Here is a 23266-nt window from a genome sequence, read left to right on the forward strand (position 1 = left end):
CCTCAGTTTCCTCATCTATAAAATGAGCTGGAAAAGGAAATGGCAAACCACTCCAGTATCTTTGGAAAGAAAACCTCAAATGGGGTCACAAAGAGTCACATATGATTGAAAAGAATTCTGAATAGAGCATTGATAAAGTAACTTACCTAGAGTTACACAACCCAGATATGTCATAGGCAGGATTGATCCCAGGTTTTCCTACTTTCTTTTTTTTATTTAATTTTTTTTTATTTTTAGTTTACAACACTCAGTTCCACAGGTTTTTGAGCTCCAAGTTTTCTTCCCCTCCCTCTCCTCCCAAGGTTTTCCTACTTTCAAGGCCAGATCTCTACCTACCATGCTACATGGCTGTCTGTCAAATATTATGAAGAATTTTGTCAACTACAAAGCATTAAGGCAGCTAGATGGCTTAGTGGATAGAGCACTGGGCCTGAAGTCAGGAAGACCTGAGTTCAAATCCAGCCCCAGATACTTACTGGCTGTGTGACCCAGAGCAAGTCACTTAAACCCCGTTTGCTTTAATCCACTGGAGAAGGAAATGGCAAACCACTCCAGTTTCATGGCCAAGAAAATCCCTTGGACAGTCTTGGTGTGCTGTGGTCCATAGGGTCACGAAAAGTCAGACAAGACTGAACAACACTGACAATGAAGTACTATAGGACGCAGAGCGAAGTTAGTAAGCAAAATAGATGGAGAATAATCATGGGATTGATTTTACTGGAGGGAAGAAGCCATGCTGAGGGATGTCATGGTCCTGGTGCTTTCTCGGCTAAGAAATACAAGGCCAGCCTTGGCCTGTGTATCGGCCCCCATGTAGGCTGTACTTCTAAATTGAGATGAGGAAAATAAATAAAATACTAGGATACAGAGCCAGATGGAATCTTAGAATTCATCTAGTCTGACCCTCCAATTATAGAGATTTTTGGAAGGGACCTCGTATAGTCTAAACCCTTAACTCTGCAGAAGAATAAACTATGGCTCCAAAATAGTCAATATCAGGTTAGACCCTGGACTTCTGGTTTCTTTCTCTGTACTACTCCCATCTACAGAAAGTGAGACTCAGGGAGGTTAAGTGATCTGCCCAAGGTACTTAGTAGCAGATACAAGATTTGAATCCGGATTCACTGATTCGGTTTCCAGTTCCCTCTCCATTATATCGTTCTACCTGACTGAAAAATGATGATACTAAATTTTGTCGTTGCTGTTCAGCCATTTCATTGTTGACCCCGTTTGGGATTTTCTTGGCAAAGACACTGTAGTGGTTTGCCATTTCCTTCTCCAACTCACTTTACACATGAGGAACTGCGATAAACAGGGTTAAGTGACTTGTCCAGGGTCACACAGCAAGCAAGTGTCTGAGGTTGGTTTTGAACTCAGGTCTTCCTGACTCCAGGCCCGGCACTCACCATCTACTGTCCCTGACATCAAATTACCATATAATAAAATAAATAGACCATTCACAAATCCCAAGATCATAGTAGTGGAGATTATATTATTTATTATATTTGTATCCATAGTGCCTGGGACATAGCAGGAGTTTAAGAAGTGATTCTTGATTAACTGAGGTAGCCTATGTTATCAGCCAGATCAATTAGTGACATTTTTCAATTAAGATAAATAGTACATTCATTTTTATCACTCTCTTCTCCATCATTTTCATTATCATTCTCTTAACAATGAAACACACATAGGAATCTGCTAGCTGCTGCTGTGTGAAGCGAGTGTTTGTGGGCATGTAGACCCACTTCACAGGCTCTCCTCAGGCACACATAATTAAGAGAGGCAGAAAGAACATAATATAGCTGATTATCTTTTCTCTATACAACTTTTTATTAAAAATAGCATAGATTATTCACAAATCATAGGATCTTGGGATCGTAAATCTAGAACAGAAAGGAACCCTCAGAGGTCCATCCCCCTCATTTTGCGGACGAGTATACGTGGCCTACAAAGCTTGAGTGCCTTGTCCAAGGTCATACAGGGAGTATCTTTAATGACCATCTTTGTTTTATAACCTAAGATATAATATAAGGCAATATGCAAAGAAATTCAAATGGAAATGCACACATTTCTTTGTCTTCTAGAATTCAGTTCTTATCAAATTTTAACTCTAGTTTTCCCACTTTTGCTTTCAGGAAAAGCTTAAACTTATGCCCCAGGAATTGCCCATCAAGAGCTACCTAGGGCCTCTCCTACCTGCTCCAGACCTACTCTAGACTCTTTTGGAGATTGGTCATAAAGAACATCTCTGCTTGTTTTCCCATCTACCTGCACAACCCCTCTCCACTCAAAAACAAAAATCAGGCATCAAACTTCTTTTAATTACTTATTTTCTTGTTCCCTATCTACCTTCACAATGCTTCCCCCCAAATTTCAGGCACTGAATTCCTTTTAATTATTTATTTATTTGTTTCCCCAACTACCTTCACAACACCCCCTATACCCAATCACCCCCCAAAATTCCGGCACCAGATTCCTTTTATTTATTTATTTGCTCCAATTCTACCAGCTAGGAATAAGGAAGCTGCAGAGTATAGTGGAAAAAGAGCCTGAGTTTGGGTCCAGAAAGCCCAGGTTTGATTCTAGCTCTGCCACTTAGGTGTGCAAGCCACATGACCTTTCTTTTATATGTATATATATGTATATGTATATATATATATTTTTCCTATTTTCCTATGCATTTCTTTTTTTAAAATTTAATTTTATTTATTTGATATATTTAGTTTTCAGCATTGATTTTCACAAGAGTTTGAATTACAAATTTTCTCCCCATTTCTACCCTCCTGCCCACTCCAAGATGGCATATATTCTGGTTGCCCTGTTACCCAGTCAGCCCTCCCTTCTGTCACCCCACTTCCCTCCCATCCCCTTTTCCCTTCTTCTCTTGTAGGGCAAGATAAATTTCTATGCCCCATCGCCTGTGTATCTTATTTCCTAGTTCCATGCAAAAACTTTTTTTTTTGTTTTTGAACATCTGTTTTTAAAACTTTGAGTTCCAAATTCTCTCCCCTCTTTCCTCCCACCCCCACATCCTCCCTAAGAAGGCAAGCAATTCAACATAGGCCACATGCATATCATTATGTAAAACCCTACCACAATACTCATGTTGTGAAAGACTATGTTTTGCTCCTTCCTAACCTATCCCCCTTTATTGAATTTTCTCCCTTGACCCTGTCCCTTTTTGAAAGTGTTTGTTTTTGATTACCTCTTCCCTCATCTGCCCTCCCTTCTATCATCCCTCCTTTTTTATCTTCTTCCTCCTTCTTTCCTGTGAGGTAAGATACCCAACTGAGTGTGTATGGTACTCCCTCCTCAGGTCAAATCTGATGAGAGCAAGATTTACTCATTCCCCCTCACCTGCCCCTTCTTCCCTTCCTACAGAACTGCTTTTTCTTGCCACTTTTATGTGAGATAATTTACCCCATTCTATCTCTCCCTTTCTCCCTCTCTCAATATATTCCTCTCTCATCCCTTAATTTGATTTTATTTTTTTAGATATCATCCCTTCAGATTCAACTCACCCTGTGCCCTCTGTCTATACATATGTATGTGTATATATATATATATGTATATGTATATATATATATACACACCTACATATATACATACACACACATACATATATATATACATAAACACACACACATATATATATATATATGCATATTCCTTTCAGCTACTCTAATACTGAGGTCTCATGAATCATATACATCATCTTTACATGTAGGAATATAAACAAAATAGTTCAACTTTAGTAAGTCCCTTGTGATTTCTCTTTCTTGTTTACCTTTTCATGCTTCTCTTGATTCTTGTGTTTGAAAGTCAAATTTTCTATTCAGCTCTGGCCTTTTCACTGAGAAAGCTTGAAAGTCCTCTATTTTATTGAAAATCCATAGTTTGCAAGGAGCATGATACTCAGTTTTGCTGGGTAGGTGATTCTTGGTTTTAATCCTAGCTCCATTGACCTCTGGAATATCATATTCCAAGTCCTTTGATCCCTTAATGTAGAAGCTGCTAGATCTTGTATTATCCTGATTGTTTTTCCACAATACTCAAACTGTTTCTTTCTGGCTGCTTGCAATATTTTCTCCTTGATCTGGGAGCTCTGGAATTTGGCAACAGTATTCCTAGGAGTTTTCTTTTGGGGATCCTTTTGAGGAGGTGATCTGTGGATTCTTTCAATTTCTATTTTACCCTCTGGCTCTAGAATCAGGACAATTCTCCTTGATAATTTCTTGAAAGATGACATCTAGGCTCTTTTTTTGACCATGGCTTTCAAATAGTCCAATAATTTTTAAATTATCTCTCCTTGATCTATTTTTCAGGTCAGTGGTTTTTCCAATGAGATATTTCACATTGTCTTCCACTTTTTCATTCCTTTGGTTCTGTTTTTATAATATCTTGATTCCTCATAAAGTCACTAGCTTCTACTTGCTCCAATCTAATTTTTAAGGTAGTATTTTCTTCAGTGGTCTTTTGGACCTCCTTTTGCATTTGGCTAATTCTGCCTTTCAAGGCATTCTTCTCCTCATTGACTTTTTGGAGCTCTTTTGCCATTTGAGTTAGTCTATTTTTTAAGGTGTTGTTTTCTTCAATATTTTTTTCAGTATTTTTTGGGTCTCCTTTAGCAAGTCATTGACTTGTTTTTCATGGTTTTCTCTCATCATTCTCATTTGTCTTCCCAATTTTTCCTCTACTTCTCTAACTTGCTTTTCCAACTCCTTTTTGAGCTCTTCCATGGCCTGAGACCAGTTCATGTTTTTCTTGGAGGCTTTTGATGTAGGCTCTTTGACTTTGTTAACTTCTTCTGGCTGTATATTTTGGTCTTCTTTGTCACCAAAGAAAGATTCCAAAGTCTGAGACTGAATCTGAGTGCATTTTCGCTGCCTGGCCATGTTCCCAGCCAAATTACTTGACCCTTGAGTTTTTTGTCAGGGTATGACTGCTTTCAGAGTAAAGAGTACTTTGTTCCAAGCTTGAAGGGATGTGCTGTTGTTTTCAGAGCTATTTCTATACAGCCAGCTCTGCCACACCAGCACTCCTCCTTCCCCAAGAGCCACCAACCTGGACCTGACTCAGATCTTAAGCTGGCTCTGCAGTCCCACTCTGATCCGCCACTTAATTCCTCCCACCAGGTTGGCCTGGGGCTAGAAGCAACTGCAGCTGTAGTTTTGTAGCTGCCCAACCCCACTGCCCCTGGAGCACTGGCTGAACCAGGAACTCCTTTCACTCTGACCCAGCAGCTTTTCCCACTAACCTTCTCTGTTGTCTTTGGTGTTTGTGGGTTGAGAAGTCTGGTAACTGCCACAGCTCACTGATTCAGGGAGCTAGGGCCTGTTCCCCCCAGGTCCTGGTCTGGTTGGTCCTGCTACCACCCACGGTGGGTTCTGCTCCCCTCTGCTCCTGGCTCTGCACAATAGACCTCACCCAGTGACCATGCAGGCTGACCTGGGCCAGATCCCTGCTTCCCTCTGCTATTCTGTGGGTTCCGCATTTCTAAAATTTGTTCAGAGCCATTTTTTATAGGTTTTTGGAGGGACTTGGCAGGGACCTCACGCAAATCCCTCCTTTCCAGTTGCCATCTTGGCTCCACCACCCCCCCACGTGACCTTTCTAAAACTCAGGTTCCTTCTCCTTTGTAAAATGGAGATGATACTATTTGCACCATTACAACTTTGAGCCTCACAAACTTACTGATTGTGAGGCTCAAATGAAATGGCTTTGAAGTGGCATTTAAATTTCAGCTATTATTACTAGGAATGTATTTGAATCTCCAGGCCGGATAATCTGTTCTTTTCTTCTGTTCAAAATAGGTTTGACCCTCCCAAGAATGAGTGCATAGACACATTAGTATAAAGCGATGTCGGAGAGCTTATTGCTGGGCTTTGAGATGAAACTAAAGCTGTTTAGCAGCTTATATTTGTAAGGTCATTTATCTGGGTTGCTACTTGAATTAGCTAAAACAGGAGTAAGCTGTTACTAAATCCTTAAATGTAAGTGGCTTGTCAAGCATACACAAGTAACATGTGTCATTAACTAATTAACTGAATTAACTAAAGCAGGGAGCAGGAAGGAGTAAGCTAACTCCTGATCTGTCACCTCCTATTGTTGCTCATCCTTCATTCTGGAAGAGGAGCAATAATATCAGGATGGTGATGTCTTGACTTGTAAGTGAGGCAGGACTGGGCAAAGTCATCAGCCTCACTCTCTCCTCCAGTCTTCGGAGTCCAGTGGCAAGATACAGGTCAGGACGACTGGCAATGGCCCAGGATGCAGTGGGAGACCTTGGCCTTTTTAAGCCATGGTCTTTCCCAGGTCTCAGTTTGTCTGCAGCCACACCCATTAGTAGTTAAAGGCTAGGTGAGAATTGAGGTAAAAGATGGTCTTTGCCTTCACAAAAGAATCAATCAGGAAAGGTTGAAGACCCTCAGAGTTTCTGGACAGAAAAGAAACAATTGCTATTTACACTCACTCTGAACCATCAAAACCCAAACAATGAGCAAGTGAGGCCTGGGCAGTGGTGTGGGTAGGGGTAGGGGTAGGGGCAGGGATATGATTGTCGGCCAATCACTGAAAGCCAGAGTCACCTGGTACCTACAGTATAAAGTCAGTATAGGACAGCCTAGCATAGTTAGAGTTGTGAGCCCCAAAGGTCTCTATACCCTCCAAGGGCAAACAACCTTGGCAAATTCAATTCAACTTAGCAATACTAAGTGCCCATGTGCCACAGGTGGGACCCTTTAACTGTTTTTAGCCACCAAGTCATTTTATTCTTCCTCTTCAACTTTTCTCTTAAGGAACATCTAGTCCACATACCAAAGAATTTTCCGTGCTATCCCCTGAAGTTGAATTTTACAGTCTTTCTCAAGCCCTGGTCAAATCTGCTCTTAATAATTAAATGGAATTTGCCATTTTTTTTCTTCTGAACATTTCAAAAACATTTGAACAAACAAGACAAAACAGTTTTTAAATCAAAGTTGTACAGGGATTTCCTCACAAAAATGAATAAGAAATGCAGTTGAAAATGCCCAGAGGGGTAGTGAGGGGTAGTTCTATAATCGAATAAAGAACTGGAAACCATTGTGTATTCTTGAGAAGGAAGGAGATGATAAAAATAGTATTTGAGGAATACTCTCCTGACATTTGAGTAAAAAATAAGCTGAAAGGAGGAGAGACCAATTAGAGAGACCGAATAGAAGATCATTTTAAAACTCCAGATATGCAGTGATGAGGACCTGGGCTAGGTTGAAGTCTTAGAAACAGAGAGGAAAGAGTAGATTGAACAGACAGGGGAGCATGAATTAGGAGAGTTTAGTGATTGTGGTGGGGAGGGAGGTATGGCTGAGAAAGGAAGTAGAGATGCAAGGAGCAATGGGAAGACTGTTGGGTCTGGGGCTAGGGGACCTGGCTTGAAAGCCCACCTGTGATACACATTACCTGTGTATTCTTGACAAGTCATTTAACCATCCTATGCCTCACTTTTCTCATCTATAAAACAAGAGAGTCATAGCATTGATGATTAAATCCATAATTTAAAAAAAAAGAAAAAGGTTTTTAATTAAATTATATAAGGGGGTTGGATTACATCATAAGTTCTTACCCTTTGGAGCCTCATTGACCACTTTGACAGGATAGTGAAGCATATGGGTCCTTTCTCAGAATCATGTTTTTTAAATGTATGAAATAAAATATTTAGGAAAAAGGAAACTGACTACAGTTATCCCTTCCACATTGTGACTCTTCCCATCACAGTTTCAATATATTGCCAGCCAGCATAAGAAATTAAATGTGAATTTGGGGTAGTTTTACAGAAGCCACAGATGGCATGTGAAGGCCAGTAGATGACACAGAAAAAAATTTAGAAACTCAGAAACGCATAATATATATGTATAATATTGTATAATACCAATGTATTTTATCTTTTAATGCAATAAAGATTCAGACTTCTTCTCTGCTAAGAAGGGAGGGCCAAAAATTTTATGCGGATTTTCCAGATTGTAGGGCACCTAACTCCCACCACATAGAAGGGATAACTGTATATTGAAATACAGTTTTCAAAATATTTTACAAGCAAATTCATGAATAAGGACCCCTGGGCCCTTCCAACTTGAACTTTGACATCTTCATCTTATGACTCTATCATGGTCAGAAAAATGCAAGTGGTGCCATTGTCCATGATAGAGAAGTGAAAAGGTGGCTCACTTTAGGAAGGAAGAAAACTGACGAAGTCAATTTCTGACACATGATGGCAAGACATCCAGCTGGAGATGTTCTGGAAACAGCCAGAGACACACATAACAGGAATGCTCAAAGGAAGTTTTAAGACAAAGGGTCCTGTCCAGGTACTTGCTTTATAATTATTTTGATAACTATTTCAATACCATTGGTTTCCTTTGTAATCATATATATTTTATTCTATGCATTTAAGAGCATTATTTTGTGTGAAGGAGTCTGTAGGCTTCATTAGACTACCAAAGGGATCCATAACATAAAAAAAGATTAAAAACTCCTGCTTTGATGGATTTGGTGTGTATACCTCCTGTCAAATGCAGGGCAGGTGGACCTATAAAATCCCCTGAGGGCACCCCTCCTCACCCCTGCTACACATGGGACCAAGTTTTCAGGTGAAAAGGTCGAGAATAGGAATGCAAATTTGCTATTTGGGGAACTATCCACAAACCTAAGGCTGCATTTACTGTTGTGAGGGTAAACAAGCTCTCTGAGGAAGTGAATGAAGAGAGGAGAGAACTCAATACTAGGACAGGTCTCTCTCTAACATTTATTTTTCTCATTGTTCCTTTTGTCTTTGACACACAGGGCAGGGTACAGAAACCTCCAGCTGGACAGCATCGGCATTGTGAGAAATGTTTCCTTCGACAGTGTCAGGTGCCAATAGAGCCAAGTATCTCCTGCCTGGTGATCAGTTGCCGCCGGCTTTGTGGAGCAGCTTTCCACATGTGCAAGGAGGAAGAACATGAGTTACTTTGTCCCCTAGAGCAGGTTCCTTGCCTTAACTCTGCTTATGGCTGTCCTCTCTCAATGGCCCGAAATAAACTGGCAAAGCACCTTCAGGTCTGCCCAGCCAGTGTGGTCTGCTGCTCCATGGAGTGGAACCGTTGGCCAAATATAGACTCAGAAACGATTCTTCATGAGAATATCATGAAAGAGCCCCACAGTGAGGAATGTTTGGACACAGCTCTGGCCATCCAGGATCAAAAGGTCCTTTTTGGCTCCCTGAGGATGGTGGAGTTTTTCCCTGAATCCAGGGAGTTCACTGAGGAAGAACTGGAAATGGACAGTGATGCCATTTTGGAGGAACAAGGAGCAGTTGGCGGGGTGGACTATCATTCCCTGCCAGTAAATGGAATGTCACCTAATGGCGAGATGGTGGAACTGAGCCAGCAAGAACGAGAAGCCTTGGCAAAAGACAAAGAAGGAATGGATCTGGCCAGTTTTGGGAAATGGGAAAACATTTTCAGCAAAGAGCATGCAGCATCAAAGTTAACAAATTCATCAGCAAACCCTGGAGTCAAGAGTAGTCAGGGCACAGGGAAAGAACAGGCTTCCAGTCAGAGCAATGCTTCAGAGAAGGGATCTAGTAAGGAGAAAGAAGGCCAGGCAAACCAAAAGGAGGACCCATACAGAAATATGGAAACGACAGGACTTGCACCTTGGCAAGATGGAGTATTAGAAAGACTGAAGGTAGCAGTTGATGTAAAGGACTATAATATGTACCTGGTACATAATGGAAGAATGCTGATCCACTTTGGCCAGATTCCTGCTTGCACACCCAAAGAAAGGGACTTTGTTTATGGCAACCTAGAAGCTCAAGAAGTCAAGACTGTTTATACCTTCAAAGTTCCAGTCAGCTACTGTGGAAAGAGGGCCCGACTTGGTGACGCAATGGGAGCCAACAGGCCAAGTGAACACAAGGCCACAGATACCTCAGATTTGGGGATTGATGTAGAAAAACTGCCAAAATCTGATCTAATCAGAACCACCCTTCTGTGTGCGATGGAAAGGGAGCTGAAGGGCCACCTCATCTCTGAATCAAGGAGCATCGATGGACTGTTCATGGACTTTGCAACCCAGACCTACAGCTTTGAGCCAGAGCAGTTTTCCTCAAGTGCAGTATTGGCAGACCTCACTTCTGAAGGCCCCCCAGGCCTCCACGTGGAACTCCACAGTGAGAGTGTGACCAGGAGACACAACAAGAGTAGCTCAGCTTTTACTTTTACTTGCAACAAGTTCTTTAGGAGGGATGAGTTTCCGTTGCACTTCAAGAACATCCACTCTGATATCCAGTCATGCCTCAATGGCTGGTTCCAGCATCGCTGTCCACTGGCCTACTTGGGCTGCACCTTTGTTCAGAGTCACTTCCGCCCTCCAGGGCAAAAAGCCAAAGTGATTTACAGTCAGAAACTCAGGACGTTTGCCATCAAGCCTGAGGTTGCTCCAGAGCTGGGGCCCGGAGGGAAGAGCCAGAGGTCACTGACCAGCCTGCCCCTGGAGATACTGCAGTATATTGCAGGGTTCTTAGACAGCGTCAGCTTGGCTCAGCTGTCCCAGGTGTCCGTCCTCATGAGGAGCATCTGTGCCACGCTCTTACAAGAGAGGGGGATGGTCCTCTTGGAATGGAAGAAAAAGACCTATTCCCATGGGGGCACTGGCTGGAGAGCTCACAAAAAGGCAAGTATCCCGGGTCACTGACATCCTAGTAAAGGTTTCTACCAGCGAGAGGGCTCTGGCCTTGGAGGGCATTTGTGTCCTCAGTGCACAGTGCAGTATTCATCATTCAGCAAATGGCAAATTAAGTCATTTTTCCAGGGTCATAGAGCTAAGAAGTATCTGAGGTGAGCTTTGAACCTAGGTCTCCAACACTGCAGGTGTAATGCTCTACACACTGTGGTGCCTTACCACTTCACAACAATCTTGTAAGGGAGGTGGGGCAAGTGTTGTTGCCACCGTCTTGCATCATCACCATTTTACAGATGAAGCACAGAGAGCTTAAGCAATTTGCCTATAGTCACGGAATAGTCAAAGTTCAAAGTCCGGTTTTCTGACTTTGTTGTGTCTTGACCTTCCTTCCCTCCCAGAAGTCAGATTAACTCTTCACCCGCTAGAAACATGATAGGAAGTAGAAAAGTAGAGCAGGTAACTTTTTTTCACTACCTATGCCCAGTCTGATTCCATCTTTATTATCATTTATTTACATTAATGTAAATAAAAATTATTACACTATTATTTTCATACGCTTTCCTTGGGACTTCCCCTCACTCCAAAACAAAACGGATCAAGAAGCACTCCTTGCAGTGCACATTTTCTCTTCCTTGTCTCTTTAGGAAACACAAACCACCTCTCTAGTATGAGTGTGCTAGGATGTGGTTTGGGTGTGGTTTATTTTCTGATTGTCCAGCTGGTCTTGCAGGGGGTGGGGTTTGTAATATGCAGAGGACAAGTGTCTATGCTGGCAATAGCCAGAGTATGGGCCTTGTTTGGGGTTGCATACTCCACAAGTATGGCTACTATGGGAGAGGGCCCATACTCAAAGGAATAATGTACAATGAGGCTCGAAAGATATGATGCGGCCAGATTGTGAAGGTCTTTAAAAAGAAAAAAAGAGTAGAAATTTATAGTTGATTTTAGAGGCAATAGGAAGCCAATGGAGTTTATTGAAAAGAGGAATGATACGGTCTATATACAGTTAAAATCACCTTGGCAACAAAGTGGAGGATGGACTGAAGTCGGGAGAGATTTGAGGTAGAAAGACCAGTTAGGAGGTCACTGTAGTGGTTGAGGTAAGAGGTGATAAAGGACTAAACTAGGGTGAGAGTACAATGATCAGAGTTCTGAAGTCTTTCAAAGTTGTTTTCCTTTATATTACTGAAGTTACCGTATAGACTATATGCGATTTGTATAAATTTATTAGTACCTACTATGTGCCATGGACAGTAGATAGAGCACTGGGCCAAGAGTCAGGAAGATTCATTTTCCTGAGTTGAAATCTGGCCTCAGACACTTACTAACTGTGTGACTCTGGGCAAGTTACTTCATCCTATTTGCCTCAGTTTCCTCATCTGTAAAATCAGCTGGAGAAGGAAATGGCAAAGCACTCCAGCATCTTTGCCAAGAAAACCCCAAATGGGGTCATGGAGAGTCAGATACGACTGAAACAGCTAAACAACGACATGTGCCATACACTAAGCACAGGGGATACAAAGAAAGGCAAAAAAGTCCCTGCCCACATTCTAATGGGGGAGGTAACATACAAATAACTATATACAAACAAGATAGGTGCAAGATAATCTGGAGATAAACCACAGAGGGAACAAAGTAGCATTAAGAAGAACTAGGAAAGGCTTCTTGTAGATGGTCGGATTTTAAGTGAGCTTTGAAGGAAGCCAGGAAAGCTTGGAGGCAAAGAGCATTCCATTCACAGGGGAAAGCCAGTGACAATGCCAGGAGTCAGGAGATCAAGGGTCTTGTTCAAGGAACGACAAGGAGGCTAGAGTCACTGAATCCTAAAGAACAAGAAGACTGGAAAGATAGGAAGGGGCCAGGTGATAAAGGACTTTAGAAGAAGAAAGGAAGAAACAATAGTTGTCTAGTTTAGGTTTTTTGGTAACTTCTCTAAGACCGTAGAATTGTGGCTCTGCAACCTCATTCTTAAAGTCCAGCAATTCACTCTCACCTCCCACCAGCTGACTCTGAAATCCTGGAGGAGCACTGCTCAGTAGAAAGATGGGCCATTTTGGAGACAGACTTCTGGGATTTGGATCTAAGCTTCACCACTTCCTACCTATATGGCCTTCGGCAATTAATCTCTCTAGGCTTCACTTTCCTCACCTGTAAAATGATGAAGTTTGGCTAGATAATCCCTAAATCCCTCTCTGCTCTGAATCTATGATCCTTCCACATGACTGTCTGTGCTATCTTTTCAACTGCTTATAGGACATTTCCATATATATGTCCAGATAGTACCCCAAACTCAATATGTACAAAACAAAACTCATCTTTCCTATAAAACTAACCTGGCTCCCCTTCCTGACTACCCTGCTTCTGCCAATACTCTTCTAGTCTCTGAGCCTAGACACTCTGGGGTCATTTTTTACTCTTCTCCTCCATTCTTCTATATAATCCATCTTCAAATCCCATGGTCTTTTCCTTTGAAATAGCGATCATATTTGTCCTTCCAACTCCCTTGTCATGTAATCTCTTGAAAACCCTGCAACCAACACCTAGCTGGTGCCTACTGACCCACGGCTAATATAATCTTTGCTAGATACATGTTGTAAAGACCTTTTAAAGGTCTAAATAAATTAGGTTCTCTGGTTCACTCCTATTCATATACCTATTTAACCCTTCAAAGAAATTTTGTCTATCGAGTGTGATCTCCCCACACAGATATCTTCCTCTCGAAGGTTACACTTTGTTCAGTAATCTTACATTTAATTACGAGTTCCACCATTTTGTGGTATATGAAGAGAATCCTGTCTGGGATAATGATTTAATTTGTCAATTTTATGGAAAATATCCTATCTATCCACTATTATTTATTTTAATCAACCAATCAAAAGCATTTGTTAAAAACTACTATGTGTCAGGCACTGTGGTAGTCACTGGGAATACAATCTACAATGTGGTGTAGTGGCTGGAGTGGTGACTTCAAAGCAAGAAAGACCTAGCTTCATAGTGCAGCCTCTGACACATAGTAGCTGTGTGACCCTGGGCAATCTATTTAATTTCTCAGTGCTTGAGACAACCCTCTAAGACTTTAGGTTGCAGAGGTGTCGACCTGCATTGGTAAAGGGAGTTTCCTTGCCCTGAAAGTACCCTATACCCTATACCCCAAGTTAGGTCCCACCGCCACGACCACCATCATCACCATCACCACCATCACCACCACCACCTCCACTATCATCATCATCATCACCATCATCATCTCGTTGTTGTTGTGCTCTCCCTAGGGGTATACGGGAACCAGTTCAAACTGTCTCAGGAGTCAATCGTTAAAATTTTTAGCATAAGCATTCACACCTCAGAAATTGTCAAAGGCTTGGTCTATTGTTCTATGAATTGTCTAGACCAGAGATTCCCAAATTTATTTGGCCTACCACCCCCTTTTCAAAAAAAATTACTTAGTACCCTGGCCCCTAGAAATCTTCTTTCTTTAACCCTTTAGTGGTTTTTTTTAAAAAAATTGCATCATTTAAAAAATACGTTTTTTGAAATGACACTTTTTAAATTTAATAATTTATTGTAAATTTGTGGGGTTTTTTCCTGCATTGAAATTTTGATGATGCAATATTGTATCATGTAACAGTATAGTATCATATTATAAACAAGTCATTATATGCACATATTCCTACTGATGCATGCTGGACTTCCCTACAGTATGCAACACGCTGGCCTGGTTGTTAAGACCTGTTGGCAGACTTGACCACTGATTGGTTATAACTTGGAGTTTGTGTGTTTATTTGGGAAATGATGTAATCACTATAACTTTAACTCCATTACACAACAGATGAAACATGTATGGTTTTTCAAAATTTTCTTATCTTCTTTCCTTATGCTTCAACCACACCTTTATTTTTATTCAACACCCCCCCAAATGTACCTCAGGCTGCTACTGCCCCCCCATCATTCCAGTGTCCTCCAGGGGGTTTTATCACCCACTTTGGCAACCTGTGGTCTAGTCTTAACGCAATGATGGAGAAAATATTAATAATGTAGATTAAACTTTAAGATGTGTCTGATAGTAAATTTCCCCTCCTTAAAATTCAGTTGTTAGACATTTACTAGCATATTTCCAATCTTCCTTACCACCACCCTACCACCCACCCCCAAGAAATATAAGTTCCTTGAGGGAAGGGATTGTTTTCATTTTTGTCTTTGTATCTCCACCATTTAGCATAGTGCCTGGTATTCAGTAGGTGCTTAATAAATACTTGTTGAAATGAATTTAATTTATTCCTTCCCAACAGATCTGGCAATTCAGCAGCCTTTTCTCCCGAATTAATAGCTGGCAGTTTAACGAAGTCACCTCCATGTCAGAACACTTGAAGACCTGTCCCTTCAATATTGTGGAACATAGGACAGAGCCAGTTCTTCTGACCAGTATGTGTGAGCAACCCAAGCAAGCCAGGAGGAGCTTGGTCTCCACCTTCAAGCCTAGACCATGAGGAAGAAATCTCTCAAAATGTGCTTATTTTGTTGTTGCTCTGTCTTCCTCCAACCTCCTGGAAGGGAGAATGTGTTATGATTTTGAGGATCAGCTTCTTGTGTCTCTGTGGAACACTGGGTTCTTAGAAGCTTCAGCCAATTCACAAAGCCTAATCACTCTATGTTGTAGCTTTTTAGGTTTACTACATTACCCCCACCTCCACCCCATAGCTGATTAATTTCCTTTCTGCTTAAGAAATCTGTCTGAAGGATAGCTATTGGAAGAGAAAGTGGCTCATTAGGCAATCAGGAAATCAAAAAGAGATAATAGGCATTAGGAGAAGAGAAAGTACATAAATTACCCAATGGGTACAGACCTGGCAGGGTTAACCACCATTCATTCAGGCACTACACAGAAGAGCTCCCAAGCTGAGTGCCACAGGTACAAGGGACTGCTCAGATCCAGAAAAAATGAGTTGGGGGACTGCAGAGTGGCAGTGATTTGGAGAAGGGCCTCTATAGGCCTAGGGATAAAGCAAGGGCCACATAGGTGGAATAAGCACATGATCCAGCTATGTATAACTATGACCATTCATGGAAAGTGTGCTTGGGATTCAAAGCCCAAAATAAAATTGTCCCTGCCCTCAGGGAAGCTTATAGTCTACAGATTTCAACACCTTTGGTTTCTCCCACCCTCATCATGGTCATTCCTTGAGAAAGGGAGAGAGAAAGAGGCAGAGGGAGAGGAAGAAGGAAAGGGAAAGGGAGAGGGAGAGAAGAGAGAATGATAGTTACATGTAACAAAATGGAGGTACTGGACTAGCTGGCATTTGAGTAGCTGTGATTGATTTCAAATCTGGCATGAATAACTCATTACTGGATATCATCATTAGGAGAAATGGAGAAAACAAGCTATGTCTGTGGACATAAATCTCTTTTTCCTAATGATGTATAACTTTGGGAAACCTGATATTCCTTATTACAATCCAATCCCACAAATATTTAAATATAATCCAAGACATTGTACTAGGTGTTGAGAATACGGAGACAAGATGAAAAATAATCTTTGCCCCCACGGAACTCACAAACCTATTGATGGGGGACACAGTTTATAAACAGTAAGTCCATCTGTGATCATTTGAATGAGAAGAGAAAGATATTTCCCTCTGCTCAGACTATATTGTGCTTTTTGATATAAGGCACTATTTTCTAAGATTACAACCACAGATTTATTTAAGACCTTTTTGTAGTTAAATCAAGCAATGAAAAAAAAAAGGATAATGAATTATAAATGAGCACATTGATACCTAACAGTAAAGAATACTACTTCCTCAGAATCTAGCTTGAAGGTTCTATGTATACTCTGGCCTGTAGGCTGGAAGGTTAACTAAGACAAAGAATGGAAAAAGTCACAGGCTTACTAAAAGGAGAGTTGAGGGTTGCGCCAAGATGGGTAAGGAGCCTAAGGGGTTGAACAGGGACAGAGCAGTGGCAAGGGAGAAGGCTTCACACACATTATCTTGGATGACTGGGGATGGTGAATGGGTTTGTACTGGCCTGGGGGTGGGGAGAAGAAGGCGGGCCAAGAAAGAGACACTCAAGCTGGTTCTATTGTCAGCCCACTCCCAGCTGCGCTTTATAAATTGGCTAATATCATGAGAAAAGGTTAATGGCTTTGCTACCTAATTGATTCTCTAGGTACCATTCAAGTAAGTGTATTTTAGGCTTGTGGAAGAAAGGGATGAAGAGAAAAGGAAGTTGTTTAGAGAGATCGGGGTTCTGAAAACAAGATGATTGGTAAGGGAGGAGCTTCAGTCAATAGGAGAAGGAGAATATGGGATTAATCAAATTAGTGGACTAAGAAAAACTTTTAAGTGAGCAGAACAGGAAAGGTGAAGTAGCTCAAGGAGATTCCAAGGAAGAGGAATCCTCCTAGGTATATTGGGGGCCTGCCTGAAATAAGAGTTCAGCCAGAATTAGAGGAAAGATTTCATTCTAAAACAAGGGTTCTCAAACTTTTGTTTGTGTGTCATGGACCCTTTCGGCCATTTAGTGAAACCTATGGACCCCTTCCCACACTGTTTTGAAAGGCATAATATAAAATACATAAAATTGAAAAGGAAAACAATTATATTGAAAGATAGTTATTAATTTTTTTAAGCAAGGTCACAGACCCCAGGTCAAGAATCTAAAGATTCCCTAATCTAAAGAGACCAGATAGATGAGACTGTTTCCTCAATGACTAGGAAGCTGAGAAAAGGCTCTGATTTGGACTTGGGATAGAAGTGAAGTGGGGAGAAGAAGGGTAGATGGAGATATAGGAGATAAAATAGAAGGGCCTTTCTACTAGTTTAAACTGAATAAATCTGAATTGAATAAAGAGATTTCATGTACCGATAAGTTCCTTACATGTATGGCATATACCTGGGAATGCCACGCACTGTATACAATAAAGAAACTTGGCACTCTAAATGATTACCTGAGTGTGTCTTTTGGGAATGACCTACCATGAAGATTATGGTCCGGAAGTAGAGCTCCATTCCTACCCTCCTTTGGATGATTGGAGGGTTGTGGTGATAAACATTTGACAACTGGACACTTTTAAGCTTAATCTGCATTAGCCTTTTCTTAAGTCTAGATAATCAACAAAATAGTGAATTAAGTCCCAATCTGTAGCCACTGCAGATTTCTAAGGTGTCAGTGTGTTCATACTGAATATTTCACAATGGACTCTCTCACAAGCCACTTAAAGCTGCTTCCAGAACCTAGTGACAGAGAACTGGAATGCTTGCGGTTTGGGAGTTGCCAGTCATAGAGGAATGCTGGATTTGGTATGCAGTAACCTGAGTCCAAATTCTGACTTTTTTACTTAGTTATCTATGTAGCCTTAGGTAAGTCACTTAATCTTTCAGAGGCTCAGTTTCATCTTGCACCATCTTTGGATTTAACAATAACAGCATTTATGGAGCACTTTAAGGTTTAAGGTTTTTTATAAATATTATCACATTTTATCCTCAAACCAGCCCTGGGAGATAGGTGCTATTATTATCCTCTTTTGAGAGATGAGGAAACTGATGTAAACAGAAGTTAAATGACTCATCCAAGGTCATGCAACTAGTAAATATCTGAGGCTGGATTCGAATTCAAGTCTTCCTGACTACAAATTGAGTGCTCTATCTACTGTGCTGCTTAGTTCCCTCTGACCATGATCTCTAAGGTTCCTTGCAGGTCTCAATACATCACCTAGTAAAATGCAATGATTCTTGGTTTTGTTTTTGAATGACTCAATATAGGGGGAAAAAAATTGACAGGGATCTTGGCCAATAGGCAGAGCAAAAGCCAAGGGAATCCTGATCCTAGTGAGGTGCAGCTTCTACTTTAAAAGCCTGTAAATCTTAGAACATTATATTTCAAAAATCAAAAGAACTGAGGCTGTATCCAAGAATAACCTACTCAGCAAAGTTCAGAATAATCCCCAATGAAAAAACAGGACATTTGGTGAACCAAAAGGCTTTCAGGTATTTGTCGCACAAAAAAAACAGAACTCAATGGAAAATTTGATATAAAAGATCCAGAATAAGTATAAGGAAAACATTAAAGACTAAGTATAAGGCATTCATTAAGGTCCCAACTGTTTACTTATTATATATATGAAAATGTTATCAATATTCTTAAAACTATCATCATCACTAAGGCAGTTTGAAAGAAAGGTTGGGGATGAGTAGTGTATGATGGAGTGATTCTAAAAAGCAAAATTGGGTAGGAAAAGGTAAAAGGGAACAGTTATATCATAAAAATGGGATGTGAAAGGAAGAACCGATACAGAGGAAGCAGGTGGGGAAGAGGGCTCATAATATTGGAACCTTACTTTCATCTGGGTTAAAGAGGAAGCAATGTATACATCTGGACAGGCGTAGAAGTATTCTGAACATGTAGAGAGGTGAGAAAACTTGGGGGACAAGGTGGAGGAGAGACTTTTAAAGGGATCTGTAGATTGGGATTTGGGAGGGTGGGAGAGAAAGTGGAAGGGAGGACTCTAAGAGGGGTGGGGAGATGGGGGAGAAGATAAAGGAACAGGGATAGGGTAAAAAGAGAGGCCAAGAAAGAAAATAGTGAGTAAAAATAAGATGGAGAGAAATTCGCAAATAGTAATTATCACTTCGAACGTGAATGGGATGTTTATAGCAGCTCTCTGTGGTGGCAAAGAACTAGGAATTGCAGAAATCCCCATCAATTGGGGAAGGGTTATACAAGTTGTGTTGTATAGTTGTGATGGAATACTACTATACAATAAAAAATGATGAGCTCAGTGCTCTTAGGCACGGAAAGACTCATATGAAATGGTGAAGAGTGAAATGAACAGAACCAAGAGAACATTGCATACAATAACAGCAATATTGTTTTAAGAATGACTTTGAGCAGCTAAGTCATTTTGACTATTATAAATACACAAATTAAATATGAAGGATATATAAAGGAAGACACTATCTGCATCCAGCAAAAGACTTGATAAATAGATGTATAAAATAATTTAAAATCATTTAATACACACATTATATATAATATACATATATGTGTGTATATATATATACACACACACACACACACACACACACACACACATTTCTGTCTAATTGTAGCCATCTCTAGGGTGGGGCAGGAGATGGAGGGAAGAAAAAAAGGAAAAATAAGAAATTTGCCTGATAACTTTGTTATATATTTGAAAGGGATAGAAAGAAAGCCTAATAGATTTGCGGTTTCACATGCAATTATCTTTTTATTATGCTGTGTTATGGAAATACTTGTTTTATTCTAAAAATTAAAAATAAAACAAAATTTTTTAAAAAAAGAAATGTTAAAGGGATTTGGCATCAGAGAAAGAGACCTTGGCCAAGTCTGAGATAGATCAAGTTCATTTGCAGATGACTCATACGGATGATTCAGGCTGCAATCAATGCTGAGCCGTAGGAAAATGGATGGGACTCTTGCATAATTCTGATATTTCAATCAGAATGTGTAAAATGTTGTCAATTGTATTGAATATTGGATGTCCCAACCTCACCTCAAACTCAACATGTACAAAATCTAATGTACTTGCTTCCCTGCGTTAATTTTTTATGTATCAATTTAAGGTTTACAGATTTACATATATTATCCAATGCGATCTTTACAAGAACACTATGAGGTAGGTGCTATTATTATCCTTATTTTACAGATGAGAAAACAGAGGTTAAGCGACTTACAGCTAGTAAGTGCTTATGGTAGAATTCAAACTTAGGTCTTCTTGACTCCAGGTCCAGTGCTCTATCCACTATGTAATCTAGCTGCCCAGGAGACCAGTGGGAGATGGGTAGCTCAGAACAGAGCTTGTGGTGTGGAGTGGAAGGATTTGGAGAAGCACCTCTGGGCTATAGTTTGACCTGGACAGTCCTGGAACTAATGGAGAAATAGTACCACATGAAGCAAGAGGAAAAGTGGTTGCATCTTTGACCTTGGGGAGGTGGACTCTGCTATGCTAGGTTAAGAATACTGCTAGGGGATCTTTGGCAGTATAGAAGACATAAAGGCAAAGGTAAAATCAGAGCTTTGTTGTGAAAGATCCAAGGTTGATGGAAAACAGGCTTCCTTCCATGGCTGGATACTAAGGCTAGACTTAACACTAAAACATGGTGTGGATGGAGGGAAAGGAGGCAAGGAAATGACCAGAGTTGGGTTCCTAAATAAACATTGATATAAGAATCTTGGGCATGGAAGTCAAACCCCATCAGGACTTCATGGAATTCATCAAAGTACTTACTTCTTTGTCCTAGGTGCTACTGGAGGTAAGGATGTGGTAAGGATGTGGTAAGCATTCACTGGGCAGGCACTGTGCTAAGCACTAGCGATGTGAAAACAAGCAAGCAAGACAATCCCTGCCTTCTAAACAGTAAGAGGCAGTGGGGGGGGGGGGTCAGACAACCAGTCAGAAAGAGATTACAGGGGACCCCTTTACTGATACAATGTACAGAGCCTGACACTGATTGGCATCTGTATTTCCTATAAGCAATTCTAGGTCACAATTCCAGGGTGAAGAAGAGCACTTGTGACCAGTCATAAGAGAACAGGGACCCTGGTCAGAGACCTAAGACCAAGAAGAGCACTAGTGCTTGTGGCTGCAGGAGAGCAGGGGACCAGAGGAGTGCTAGTACTTGTTGCTGCAGGGAAGAAAGAGCCCTTCTTGGGTAAAGACCAGAGAGCAGACCAGAAGAGCAGTGACTACACTTCTCCCTCAATCACATCACTTTGGAAGCACCAAACTTGCAAATCCCCAGATCTAGCTCTGAAAACAGCCCACAAAAAAGCCTGAAGCTTGGGATAGTGCCTTCCCACCCCCAGGTGATCACAGCCCAACTTTAACATAAAGTTCAAAGTTAAGAAGGAGGCTGGAAAAATAAGCAAAGAACAAAAAAAGAACTTGACCATAAAAAGTCTATGAAGATCAAGACATAAACTCAGAAGAAGACAACAATGTGACAAATAGATACAAGTAAAGCCTCCAAAAATGCCAATTGGACTCAAGCCCAATAAGAATTCCTGAAGACTTAAAGAAAGAAATAAAAATGGTAGAAAAAAATTGAGAAAAGAAATGAGAGTGATGCAAGGAAGTTATAAAAAGAGAATTAACAGCTTGGTAAAAGAGACAGTGATAGGTAGGTGGCTCAGTGGATAGAGCACTGTCCTGGAGTCAGAAAGACCGGAGTTCAAATCTAACCTTACTAGCTGTGTGACTCTGGTTAAATCACTTAACCTCTGTTTGCCTTAATCCATTGGAGAAGGAAATGACAAACCACTCTGATATCTTTGCCAAGAAAATGTCATGGACCATATGGTCCATGGGGTCACAAAGAGTTAGGCACAACTGAATGACTGAACAACAACAACAAAAGGAGGCAAAAAAAGATACTGATAAACATAACACCTTAAAAAACAGAATTGGCCTAATTGCAAATGAGGCACAAAAATTCATTGAAGAAAAGAACTCCTTAAAAAACAGAATTAGCAGGGGCAGCTAGGTGGTACAGTAAGCAGAGCACTGGCCCTGGAGACAGGACAACCTGAGTTCAAATTTGGCCTCAGACACTTGACACACTTACTAGCTGTGTGAACTTGGGGAAGTCACTTAACCCCAATTGCTCTGCCTTCCCCCCTCCAAAAAAAAAGAACAAAGCACAATTGGCCAAATGAAAAAAGAGCTACAAAAGCTCACTGAAGAAAGTAATTACTTAAAATTAGAATTGGGCAAGAAGAAACTAATGACTCTGTGAGACTTCAAACGAAGTCAAAAGAATGAAGAAATAGAAGGAAATATGAAATATCTCATTGGAAAAAAACTACCGACCTGAAAAATTGATGCAGGAGAGATAATTTAAGAATTATTGGACTAACTGAAAATCATGATCAAAAAAAGAGCCTAGACATCATATTTTAAGAAATTATCAATGAAATTACCTTGATATTTTAGATCTAGAGAACAAAATGGAAATGGAAGAAATCCACCCCCTGTAAGAGATGCCAAAGTGAAAACTCCCAGAAATATAGCCAAATTTTAGAACTCCCAGGTCAATGAGAAAATACTTCAAGCAGGCAGAAAGAAACAATTCAAAATGTGGAGCCACAGTCAGAATCACATAAGATTTAGTGATTTTCACATTAAAGGAGAGGAGGGTATGGAATATAATATTCCAGAAGGCAAAGGAGCTAGCTTTACAACCAAGAATCACCTACCCAGAAAAACCGAGTATAATCTTTCAGGAGAAAAAAATGAATATTTAATGAAATAGGGGACTATCAAGCATTCCTGATGATAAGACCAAAGCTGACTAGAAAATTTGACATTCAAACACAAGACTCAAGAGAAGCATAAAAAGGTAAACATGAAAGAGCAAACATAAAGGACTCAATGGAGTTAAACTATTTACATTCCTATATGGGAAGATGATACATTAATTTTTAAGAACTTTATCATGTTTAAGACAGTTAGGAGTTTACACAGAAAGAGGGCATGGGTGTGAGTTGATTAGGTTGGGATGGTTTCAAAAAAATGAAGGGGTGAGAAAGAGAGGCA

General features: G+C 40.6%; 1 protein-coding gene across 2 annotated transcripts in view; it reads left to right on the forward strand.

Moving 5' to 3' along the window:
* FBXO40 (F-box protein 40) overlaps positions 1-17636 on the forward strand; it is a 49969-nt gene extending 32333 nt beyond the window's left edge. For both annotated transcript variants that reach the window (XM_036747525.1, XM_036747526.1), the window contains exons 3-4: positions 8818-10689; positions 14985-17636. In XM_036747525.1, coding sequence (XP_036603420.1) covers positions 8818-10689; positions 14985-15182 — 2070 coding nt within the window. In that variant the 3' untranslated portion in view covers positions 15183-17636. The remainder of the gene's footprint in view (positions 1-8817; positions 10690-14984) is intronic.
* The last annotated feature ends 5630 nt before the right edge of the window (positions 17637-23266 follow it).

The sequence above is a fragment of the Trichosurus vulpecula genome, chromosome 2, assembly GCF_011100635.1.
Source record: "Trichosurus vulpecula isolate mTriVul1 chromosome 2, mTriVul1.pri, whole genome shotgun sequence".
Lineage (NCBI taxonomy): Eukaryota > Metazoa > Chordata > Mammalia > Diprotodontia > Phalangeridae > Trichosurus > Trichosurus vulpecula.